The sequence below is a fragment of the Dendropsophus ebraccatus genome, chromosome 1, assembly GCF_027789765.1.
Source record: "Dendropsophus ebraccatus isolate aDenEbr1 chromosome 1, aDenEbr1.pat, whole genome shotgun sequence".
NCBI lineage: Eukaryota > Metazoa > Chordata > Amphibia > Anura > Hylidae > Dendropsophus > Dendropsophus ebraccatus.
Window position 1 is genome coordinate 214,427,553 of NC_091454.1, and position 12,185 is coordinate 214,439,737.

Genomic DNA, 12,185 nt, shown 5'->3' on the forward strand with positions numbered 1-12,185 from the left:
GACTCTTTGGAAAATGAAAGGTAAAATCTGATTGGTTGCTAGGGGCTACTGGGCCAGTCTCACTTTACACCATGTTTGATAAATCTCCCACATTGAGTCTATATCAGGGCCGGACTGGGACTTGAAATCAGCCCTGGCACTCAGACCCCAGCAGCCCACATCACATATCCTCCCCGATATACTGTATCAGGGATTGTAGTGTACTACACGCTATTGCAAATTCTGACTTAATTGGCCAAGTTCCTCTCTTACGCCCTTAAATATGTGACCCACATCATCAACACATAAAAATAAAGATACAACATAATCTGCTGCGGATTTTATGTTTTAATGGTACAAACACACACAGCGTATACGCAGCAGATACGCAGCAGATTTGATGCTGTGTTCAGTTATTTAGATCTAATCTGCTGCGTATCTGCTGCGTATTTGCTGCGTATCGCAGCAGTAAATACGCAGCGTATATGCCGTGTGTGTTTGTACCCTGATTATGTATTTTAGCACCATCAAATCTGCAATTTATTTGGTATGAATGTGTCCTAAAGGAAATCTGTGAGGTCCATACCAGGTACAGAGCTGTGGATCCCAGCAGACAAGTGTGGGTGGGTGACTGGCCCTTTTGTCCAGTGAGAACTTTTAGGGTGCGTTCACACCTGCAGATTTGATGCTGTGTTCAGTTATTTTAATGAAATCTGCTGCAGAAAATCAGCTGCAGATCCTGTAGGTGTGAACGCACCATTAAAATCCTTTTTATTAGCAGCTGAAGTGTCACAGAGGCGGAGTCGAGCCACAGTAGCACCTCCTGGTCTGACTGATTGACATACAGCACAGCACTGCAGCTGTCATCATGATACTTCAGCTGGTAGATAAAAGGATAAAATTAAAGTTTACACTGCACTAAAGATCCTGTCACCTATAACTCCCCACCTATCACATATCTTACACCTGTTTGCCAGGACCTATAACTCCATACCTGGTACAGACCTCATAGATTCCCTTTAAATGGAGAAAAACATGGCTGCTTTCTTCCAGAAACAGCGCCACTCTCCTTAATTTGTGTGTGGTATTGCGGCTCAATTCAGTTGAAGTAAATGGAGCCAAGTTGTTACACCACACACAACCTTAGGGCAGGTGCTGTTTTTGGAAGAGTTGTGTTGTCATGTTGGGATTGTACATGTATGAGCAATCCAAGATATCACAGAGCTGCTGGATATCTGTTTCATACTGGATCTATCTACCTACGTACCTGATCTATCTATCCACCTGTCACATAACATATCTATCTCCAATCTCTCATATCTATCTATCCATGCGGCAACAGCAGTGATCAGAGGCATAAATAGGGCCCCAGTGCAAATTTTAGGATACACAAAAAACAAACATATATAATGCTAACATAGGTAAAACAATTTTCTCTGCATGATAACACTGTATAATTCAAACTAACAGTCAAAGCTATAAAATACTAACAGTATACAGCAAGCAAACATCAAAATACATGTAACCGCCAAAACATTACCGACCAAACCCAGTATACAGAGACTAATACTACCAATAATACCAGTATACAAGGAGGAAGTATATTACCATACATGTTACTTCCACACTGTTACTAAGCATAACCAGTAAACAAAGACCAATAATACCAGTATAAAAGTAACAAATACCATTACATAGTTACTGATGCTACCATACTGACACTGAATAAAATCCACTAAATAAAGACAGATTACAAATAATACCAGTATACCGTCATAGCATGATCACTATCACCACCAGACAGTGACTGCACAACACCACTGTACTACTACTGGATAAAATCTATATACAGACCAATATTCTTCCTAACATAATATTGGCCTCTATATACTGCAGTTCCTACATAATATTGCCCCCCTGTGGCACAAACAAAATAGGCCTCCGTTTGTACCATCTACATATAACATAGGCAGCCCCCATCAGGAAAAAAAAAGTATACTTCCCTCTTCCTCTAGTCTCTAGCTGCGTCTTCTTTCTTCTGCCTGTGGTACCCAGTTATGGCTTCATCCCCCCGGCTCCGGTCCCTGGCTGCGTCCTCTTACTTCCGGCTCCGGTCTCTTACTTCCGTCTCCGGTCCCCAGCTGCGTCCTCTTACTACCCTCTCCGGTCCCCAGCTGCGTCCTCTTACTCACGTCTCCGGTCCCCAGCAGCTAGACTCTATGATCCTCTGCGGCACGTCCGGCAGGTGACGTCAGCCGTCGGGGGTCATGGTTTAGCAGACGTGCCTGCGCGGAGCACGCCTGCTGTGTAAAGGAATATTTTAAAGGGGCAGAGCAGTCTTTAAACAGCAGATCAGCCCTAAAGCGGCAGAGGGGCGGCCGCAGCCCATAGGTGTTCTTGGGTAGGAGGAATTGAGGGGTGAGGAGAACCGGATAATATGCCGGCCCAACCCGACTCTGGCAGAGGCTGAATGAATAGCGCGAGCTGTGCCACGCTGTTCTTTCAACCACTGCAGAGGGCTGCTGCAAATGTACGAAGGGACAGGCGGCCCACTGATCGGCAATCTGGACCGCCCAGCGGGCATTTGTCCGACCGGCCAGATTACCAATCCGGGCCTGGTCTATATATAATATAAATAGAGATATATATCTCAAAAAACAAGATTGAGTGAGCGGAAACATACTCTCCGATGCACAGTCCCCAGAATAATACAAGATAGCAGGTGGAGGACAGCATCATCTTCAGACAAGTGTTAGAAGTTTACTGTGGCAGTCAGCATAGTACAGTGCAACGTTTCAGCTCCTAGTCCCGAGCCCTTTTTCAATCATAAAAATAGGTTGTACATAGCGCCATTTTATCTAACAATACACCAATCACCAAACAGATACAATTAAAAACATCCAATCATAAACAAGGAGTGGGTGGGACACATCATTCAAGTAAATATCATATGTATCCTTACTGTATATCATAATAAATTCCTACAATTTCGGGAGTCCATCCAGACCCCTCGCTACACTCCATAGTGTCCCTCCCTCCCTCCCTCCGGCTATAAGATCCTATACCTTTACCATTATCGTGTCCACCCCGGCATTCAGCCTGTAAACAATCCAACAGCGGCTGCGCACCAGACACCTTCCAATTGGGTCCAGTCACTATTGCACGTTCCAATCGAAGCATAGCACACCCGTGATTGGCACTGTTCTGTCTGTTTGGTGATTGGTGTATTGTTAGATAAAATGGCGCTACTGTATGTACAACCTATTTTTATGCTTGAAAAAGGCTCAGGACTACAAGCTGAAACGTCGCACTGACTATGCAAACTGCTATATATATATATATATATATATATATATATATATATACCTCTATCTCTATCTAGAGAGAGAGTGAGTGCACTGTGCTCCCTCCCTCTCTCTATATATTTACCAATGTGTAACAGTGTATACCATCTATATATATATATAGAGAGAGAGAGAGAGAGAGAGATATACTGTGGCAGTCACCTCCATGTACACTGTGCCTGTGCTGTTGCTATGTATGCAAATATTGAGATGTTATTTTTTTGCCTCATCGCCTGGCCCTTACTGTTGCACCACTGTTGCAGTCACGGTGTACCCCTAGCCTTTAAAGGAGAAATGTGGCAAAAATTTTTATTAAAGTAGTGTATTGTCCCCCAAAAGTTATACAAATCACCAATATACACTTATAACGGGAAATGCTTATAAAGTGCTTTTTTCCCTGCATTTACTACTGCATCAAGGCTTCACTTCCTGGATAACATGGTGATGTCACTTCCTGGATAACGTGATGTCACTTCCTGGATAACATGGTGATGTCACTTCCTGGATAAAAATGGTGATGTCACTTCCTGGATAACATGGTGATGTCACTTCCTGGATACAATGGTGACGTCACCACCCGACTCCCAGAGCTGTGCGGGCTGTGGCTGCTGGAGAGGATGATGGCAGAGGGACACTGAGGGACACAGGGCATTGGAGGGACACTGAGCATCCCCCTGCCATCATCCTCTCCAGCAGCCACAGCCCACACAGCTCTGGGAGTCGGGTCGTGACATCACCATGTTATTCAGGAAGTGACATCACCATTTTTATCCAGGAAGTGACATCACCATGTTATCCAGGAAGTGACATCACCATGTTATCCAGGAAGTGAAGCCTTGATGCAGTAGCAAGTGCAGGGAAAAAAACACTTTATAAGCATTTCCCATAATAAGTGTATATTGATGATTAGTATAACTTTTTTTTTTTGGGGGGGGGGGGATACAATACTTTAATAAAAATTTTCAGCAGCTCCGTTCTATAGAATTGAATGACGCTGAATTGTGATACCGCATGCTGCAGTTGTATGCGCTTTACCTGTACAATTTACTAACTAACCCTGAGGGCTGCAGAGCTCACACTGATACAGAAGCCCTGATGTCTGTCTGCTCATCCTGATCTGCCTGCTTCATTACTGTAATGCCAGAACTAAAGTGAATACAATTAAAGCAGTGGACAGAGAGAACATAATGGAAGATGTGACAGGATACAGGGGGTTGTGCAGCCTCTCTCGGTAGTGCCGGTGCCCGTACGTGGTGGTCAGAGCCCGGACAGGGGCAGGCGGGGGGAGTATTCTGACATAACACTATACAGTCCGGCACTGGTCCGCCCCATAGTGGTAGATAGTGAGTACTGCACTGAGTGGTATTTTTGCTCGCACTCAAAGTCATGTGACATCGCACTGTCGTTCCATTGGTGGAGGGGCTGTGTTGAGGCGTAGCCAGAGTGACAGATCACATGACAGTGTAAATTCCCGCAGCGGTAACAGTGGAGGCAGCGAGTGACCGGAGGGGATGGAGAGCTGCCGGTACCGGGGGCTGCTGCTGCTGCTGGTGCTGCTAACGGGAGGAGTCCACCGGGGCACCGGGTGCGGACCGGAGGTCAGTGCGGACATCCCTCAGGGCTTTACGTGCTTATTTACCGGCATATAACTATAACAGGAAGCAGTGTAATCTGATGTCTGTATATAGGGGGAAGCGGTATACAGGAGAGGGGGGGGGGGTAGCAGTATATAGGAGAGGGAAATAGTATACAGGAGAGGGGGGGGGGTAGCAGTATATAGGAGAGGGAAATAGTATACAGGAGAGGAGAGGGGGGAGCAGTATACAGGAGAGGGGAGCAGTATACAGGAGAGGAGGAAGGAGCAGTATACAGGAGAGGAGCAGTATACAGGAGAGGAGGAAGGAGCAGTATACAGGAGAGGAGAGGGGAAGCAGTATACAGGAGAGGAGCAGTATACAGGAGAAGAGCAGTATACAGGAGAGGAGAGGGGGGAGCAGTATACAGGAGAGGAGCAGTATACAGGAGAAGAGCAGTATACAGGAGAGGAGAGGGGGGAGCAGTATACAGGAGAAGAGCAGTATACAGGAGAGGAGAAGGGGGAGCAGTATATAGGAGAGGGGAAGCAGTATACAGGAGAGGAGAGGGGGAGCAGTATACAGGAGAGGAGAGGGGAAGTAGTATACAGGAGAGGAGAGGGGGGAGCAGTATACAGGAGAGGAGAGGGGGGAGCAGTATACAGGAGAGGAGAGGGGGGAGCAGTATACAGGAGAGGAGAGAGAGGGGAGCAGTATACAGGAGAGGAGGAAGGAGCAGTATACAGGAGAGGAGCAGTATACAGGAGAGGAGCAGTATACAGGAGAGGAGAGGGGGGAGCAGTATACAGGAGAAGAGCAGTATACAGGAGAGGAGAGGGGGGAGCAGTATACAGGAGAAGAGCAGTATACAGGAGAGGAGAGGGGGGAGCAGTATATAGGAGAGGGGAAGCAGTATACAGGAGAGGAGAGGGGGAGCAGTATACAGGAGAGGAGAGGGGGAGCAGTATACAGGAGAGGAGAGGGGGGAGCAGTATACAGGAGAGGAGAGGGGGGAGCAGTATACAGGAGAAGAGCACTATACAGGAGAGGAGAGGGGGGAGCAGTATACAGGAGAAGAGCAGTATACAGGAGAGGAGAGGGGGGAGCAGTATATAGGAGAGGGGAAGCAGTATACAGGAGAGGAGAGGGGAAGCAGTATACAGGAGAGGAGAGGGGGGAGCAGTATACAGGAGAGGAGAGGGGGGAGCAGTATACAGGAGAGGAGAGGGGGGAGCAGTATACAGGAGAAGAGCAGTATACAGGAGAGGAGAGGGGGGAGCAGTATACAGGAGAAGAGCAGTATACAGGAGAAGAGCAGTATACAGGAGAAGAGCAGTATACAGGAGAGGAGCAGTATACAGGAGAGGAGCAGTATACAGGAGAGGAGAGGGGGAGCAGTATACAGGAGAGGGGGAGCAGTATACAGGAGAGGAGAGGGGGCAGTATACAGGAGAGGAGAGGGGGGGAGAAGTATACAGGAGAGGAGAGGGGGGGAGCAGTATACAGGAGAGGAGAGAGAGGGGAGCAGTATACAGGAGAGGAGCAGTATACAGGAGAGGAGGAAGGAGCAGTATACAGGAGAAGAGCAGTATACAGGAGAGGAGAGGGGGAGCAGTATACAGGAGAGGAGAGGGGGGAGCAGTATACAGGAGAAGAGCAGTATACAGGAGAGGGAGGAGCAGTATACAGGAGAGGAGCAGTATACAGGAGAGGAGAGGGGGAGCAGTATACAGGAGAGGAGAGGGGGGCGCAGTATACAGGAGAGGAGAGGGGGAGCAGTATACAGGAGAGGAGAGGGGGCAGTATACATGAGAGGAAAGGGGGGGGCAGTATACAGGAGAGGAGAGAAGTATACAGGAGAGGAGCAGTATACAGGAGAGGAGAGGGGGGAGCAGTATACAGGAGAAGAGCAGTATACAGGAGAGGAGAGAGGGGAGCAGTATACAGGAGAGGAGCAGTATACAGGAGAGGAGGGAGGAGCAGTATACAGGAGAGGAGAGGGGGAGCAGTATACAGGAGAGGAGCAGTATACAGGAGAGGGGGGGAGCGGTATACAGGAGAGGAGAGAGGGGGGAGCAGTATACAGGAGAGGAGGGGCGGAACAGTATACAGGAGAGGAGAGAGGGGGGCAGTATACAGGAGAGGAGAGGGGGAGCAGTATACAGGAGAGGAGAGGGGGGAGCAGTATACAGGAGAGGAGAGGGGGGAGCAGTATACAGGAGAGGGAGAGGTGGGAGCAGTATACAGGAGAAGAGCAGTATACAGGAGAGGAGAGGGGGGAGCAGTATACAGGAGAAGAGCAGTATACAGGAGAAGAGCAGTATACAGGAGAAGAGCAGTATACAGGAGAGGAGCAGTATACAGGAGAGGAGCAGTATACAGGAGAGGAGCAGTATACAGGAGAGGAGAGGGGGAGCAGTATACAGGAGGAGAGAGGGGAGCAGTATACAGGAGAGGAGAGGGGGCAGTATACAGGAGAGGAGAGGGGGGGAGAAGTATACAGGAGAGGAGAGGGGGGGGAGCAGTATACAGGAGAGGAGAGAGAGGGGAGCAGTATACAGGAGAGGAGCAGTATACAGGAGAGGAGGAAGGAGCAGTATACAGGAGAAGAGCAGTATACAGGAGAGGAGAGGGGGAGCAGTATACAGGAGAGGAGAGGGGGGAGCAGTATACAGGAGAAGAGCAGTATACAGGAGAGGGAGGAGCAGTATACAGGAGAGGAGCAGTATACAGGAGAGGAGAGGGGGAGCAGTATACAGGAGAGGAGAGGGGGCGCAGTATACAGGAGAGGGGGAGCAGTATACAGGAGAGGAGAGGGGGCAGTATACATGAGAGGAAAGGGGGGGGCAGTATACAGGAGAGGAGAGAAGTATACAGGAGAGGAGCAGTATACAGGAGAGGAGGAAGGAGCAGTATACAGGAGAAGAGCAGTATACAGGAGAGGAGAGAGGGGAGCAGTATACAGGAGAGGAGCAGTATACAGGAGAGGAGGGAGGAGCAGTATACAGGAGAGGAGAGGGGGAGCAGTATACAGGAGAGGAGCAGTATACAGGAGAGGGGGGGAGCGGTATACAGGAGAGGAGAGAGGGGGGAGCAGTATACAGGAGAGGAGAGGGGGAGCAGTATACAGGAGAGGAGAGAGGGGGGCAGTATACAGGAGAGGAGAGGGGGAGCAGTATACAGGAGAGGATGGGGGGAGCAGTATACAGGAGAGAGGGGGGAGCAGTATACAGGAGAGAGGGGGGAGCAGTATACAGGAGAGGGGGGAGCAGTATACAGGAGAGGGGGGAGCAGTATACAGGAGAGGGGGGAGCAGTATACAGGAGAGGGGGGAGCAGTATACAGGAGAGGGGGGAGCAGTATACAGGAGAGGAGGGGGGAGCAGTATACAGGAGAGGATGGTGGAAGCAGTATATAGGAGAGGAGAGGGGGAGCAGTATACAGGAGAGGAGAGAGGGGGTAGCAGTATACAGGAGAGGAGAGGGGGGAGCAGTATACAGGAGAGGAGAGGGGGGAGCAGTATACAGGAGAGGAGAGGGGGGAGCAGTATATAGGAGAGGAGAGGGGGGAGCAGTATACAGGAGAGGAGAGAGGGGGAACAGTATACAGGAGAGGGAGGAGCAGTATACAGGAGAGGAGCAGTATACAGGAAAGGATGGGGGGGAGCAGTATACAGGAGTGGAGAGGGGGAGCAGTATACAGGAGAGGATGGGGGGAGCAGTATACAGGAGAGGAGAGAGGGAGAAGCAGTATACAGGAGAGGATGGAGGAGCAGTATACAGGAGAGGATGGAGGAGCAGTATACAGGAGAGGATGGAGGAGCAGTATACAGGAGAGGATGGAGGAGCAGTATACAGGAGAGGGGGGAGCAGTATACAGGAGAGGAGGGGGGGAGCAGTATACAGGAGAGGAGAGGGGGGCAGTATACAGGAGAGGATGGTGGGAGCAGTATATAGGAGAGGAGAGGGGGGAGCAGTATACAGGAGAGGAGAGGGGGAGCAGTATATAGGAGAGGAGAGGGGGGAGCAGTATACAGGAGAGGAGAGAGGGGGAACAGTATACAGGAGAGGGAGGAGCAGTATACAGGAGAGGAGCAGTATACAGGAAAGGATGGGGGGAGCAGTATACAGGAGAGGAGAGGTGAAGCAGTATACAGGAGAGGATGGGGGGAGCAGTATATAGGAGAGGAGAGAGGGAGGAGCAGTATACAGGAGAGGATGGGGGAGCAGTATACAGGAGAGGATGGGGGAGCAGTATACAGGAGAGGATGGAGGAGCAGTATACAGGAGAGGATGGAGGAGCAGTATACAGGAGAGGATGGAGGAGCAGTATACAGGAGAGGATGGAGGAGCAGTATACAGGAGAGGATGGGGGGAACAGTATACAGGAGAGGAGAGGGGGGAGCAGTATACAGGAGAGGAGGGGGGAGCAGTATACAGGAGAAAGTGGGAGCAGTATACAGGAGAGGAGGGGGGAGCAGTATACAGGAGAGGGTGGGGAGCAGTATACATAAGGGAGGAGTAGTATACAGGAGAGGAGAGGGGGAGCAGTATACAGAAAGGAGGAGAAGTATACAGAAGAGAAGGGAGCAGTATACAGGAGAGGAGCAGTATACAGGAGAGGAGAGAGGGGGGGAGCAGTATACAGGAGAGGAGAGGGGGAGCAGTATACAGGAGAGGAGGGGGTAGCAGTATGTAGGAGAGGAGTGGGTGGGAGCAGTATATAGGAGAGAGGGGGGAGTAGTATACAGGAGAGGAGAGGGGGGGGCAGTATATAGGAGAGGAGGGGAGAACAATATATAGGAGAGGAGGGGGGAACAATATATAGGAGAGGATGGGAGGAGCAGTATACAGGAGTGGAGAGAGGGGGAGCAGTATACAGGAGAGTGGGGGAGCAGTATATAGGAGAGGAGAGGGGGAGCAGTATATAGGAGAGGAGAGGGGGAGCAGTATACAGGAGAGAGGGGGAGCAGTATACAGGAGAGAGGGGGAGCAGTATACAGGAGAGAGGGGGGAGCAGTATACGGGAGAGGAGAAGGGGGCGGTATACAGGAGAGGGAAGTAGTATACAGGAGAGGAGGGGGAGCAGTATACAGGAGAGGAGCAGTATACAGGAGAGGAGAGGGGGAGCAGTATACAGGAGAGGGATTAGTTTACAGGAGAGAGGGGGGAGCAGTATATAGGAGAGGAGAGGGGGAGCAGTATACAGGAGAGGGGGGAGCAGTATACAGGAGAGGGGGAGCAGTATACAGGAGAGGGGGGAGCAGTATATAGGAGAGGAGAGGGGGAGCAGTATATAGGAGAGGAGAGGGGGAGCAGTATATAGGAGAGGAGAGGGGGAGCAGTATATAGGAGAGGAGAGGGGGAGCAGTATATAGGAGGAGAGGAGCAGTATACAGTAGGGTGGTGGGGGATGCCGGGTATGTAAGATGTTGGGGTGCAGTACAGTTGTGGAGGGGGTGCTGGTTACATGTAGCGGAGGACAGTAAAGTACATGGAGTAAGAGAAGACGTTGGAGATTTCTAGGATGTTGGGATATGAGGCACGGTGATCGGAGTGAAGTCACCCTGCAGTGTATGTAGGGATCTAGTAGATCTAGTCTTATAGCCCCAGGACCGGGTTCTAGAGTACCATCTGGCCTCATCCAGCCTCAGTAGTTGCTTTAGATCTGGTGCCTGGACCAGATGGCTGAGAGACGTGTAACCCTGGGGGTCCGGCAGGGCACACCTGTGATATACTGGGGTTCCTACCATCTTATTGACTCTTCCTACAGACGTGTCCTGTGGCCCCTGAGGGCTTCCTGAATGTGCACCTCATCCCTCACACACATAATGATGTCGGCTGGCTGAAGACGGTGGATCAGTATTACTATGGAGGTGAGATAGCCCTGTGCCCACCCCCGACCATTGACGTCAATGGCAGCTCCTGCCCTAAGATATATCATAAGATAAATGATTACGTGACCCAGGAAATGTGCTAAACTGTTAGAGGGAAGTGTCGCCTCTTATCATCACTTCCCCTAACACTATATAGAACATTAAAGGGTGTTTCCAGCTTTAAAAAAAAAAAAATCTTCCTCATTCACTGGGCTAGCCCTCCTGTGTGGCTCTTTTTATAGAGAATATTCTCCCATATTTCTTCCAGCCTCCAGGTTTTTGCCCATGTGACAAATGTGTAGCATGTTGTAATATGTGTGGATGCACATCAGGAAAAGAGGGATATGTGATAGCCAGGGATATGGAATGACTGATCAAAAAACTGAACAAAATGGACACACACAAATGCATGTTTTTTTTTTTGTTTTTTTTCTTCTTCCATAAAACGGATGAAAAAAAAAAAAAAACGCAGTGTGAACCCATCCTAACCCACCCAAGACCTAATAGAGAAGTTGGAGAAAATTGGACTTAATCCCTGGATAGTTCAGTGGATTTGTGGTTGGCTGAAGGATAGATATCAGAGGGTTGTTGTTAATGGTGTGTATTTTGAGCAGAGACTGGTTACAAGTGGTGTGCCACAAGGGTCTGATCTGGGTCCTATTCTTTTTATTTTTTTTTAAATTCTCAATTTTATTAAATTTTCCAAACATTTAACATAAAAACAGCAGTGTAAACCACACCCCTTAGGGTGGCACAGTACTTTAGATAAAAGGAACCCGATTAAACCACGACAACAAAAGCATCTGATATTTATGGTAATAAAGAGGCAATTTACACCTCACAGCACCCTATAGGGGAGATCTTGCATGGGTGAGAGAGAGCCTGGAGCACTAGAGGGGACCGCTAGAGTAGAAGGTGAAGTTAAGGGAGAGAAAGAATAAGAGGAAGAGGGTGGGGGACAGATAGGGCCGCTCCTCACTGAGCCAGAAGGGTCCTGTACTCATCCGTCTCGGTGAATTGGTCCCAGTAGAACCACGTCCGAAAAAACTTTGCGTTATGTCCGTGCAGCTGGGCCGTAAGGTCTTCCATATGTTTGATGTCCTCAACTTTTCGAATCCACATTGCTATACTGGGAGGATCAGGCCGGCGCCAAAGGGCCGGCATACAGGCTCGTGCAGCATTGATCAGGTGTTGGAGGACAGAGCGTCGGTAGGACTTGAGAGGGATGTCCGCAATATGCAAGAGAAAAAGCGCTGGGGAAAAGGGGAGCTGGCGATCTGTGAAAGTAGAGGAGATACGCCACACCTCCTTCCAGAAAGGTACCAGTACGGGGGAACTCCAGAAGGTGTGTAAGAGAGTGCATTCCTCGCCGCAGTTTGTCCAGCACAGTGGCGGAACGCCAGGAAGCCAGTG

General features: G+C 49.6%; 1 protein-coding gene across 1 annotated transcript in view; it reads left to right on the plus strand.

Annotated features, from left to right (window-relative positions):
* The first annotated feature begins 4,762 nt into the window (after positions 1–4,762).
* Positions 4,763–12,185, plus strand: part of MAN2B1 (mannosidase alpha class 2B member 1) — a 35,127-nt gene continuing 27,704 nt past the window's right edge. Inside the window, exons 1-2 of the mRNA XM_069947782.1 lie at positions 4,763–4,921; positions 10,670–10,772. Of these exons, the coding sequence (XP_069803883.1) occupies positions 4,835–4,921; positions 10,670–10,772 (190 nt within the window). The 5' untranslated portion in view covers positions 4,763–4,834. The remainder of the gene's footprint in view (positions 4,922–10,669; positions 10,773–12,185) is intronic.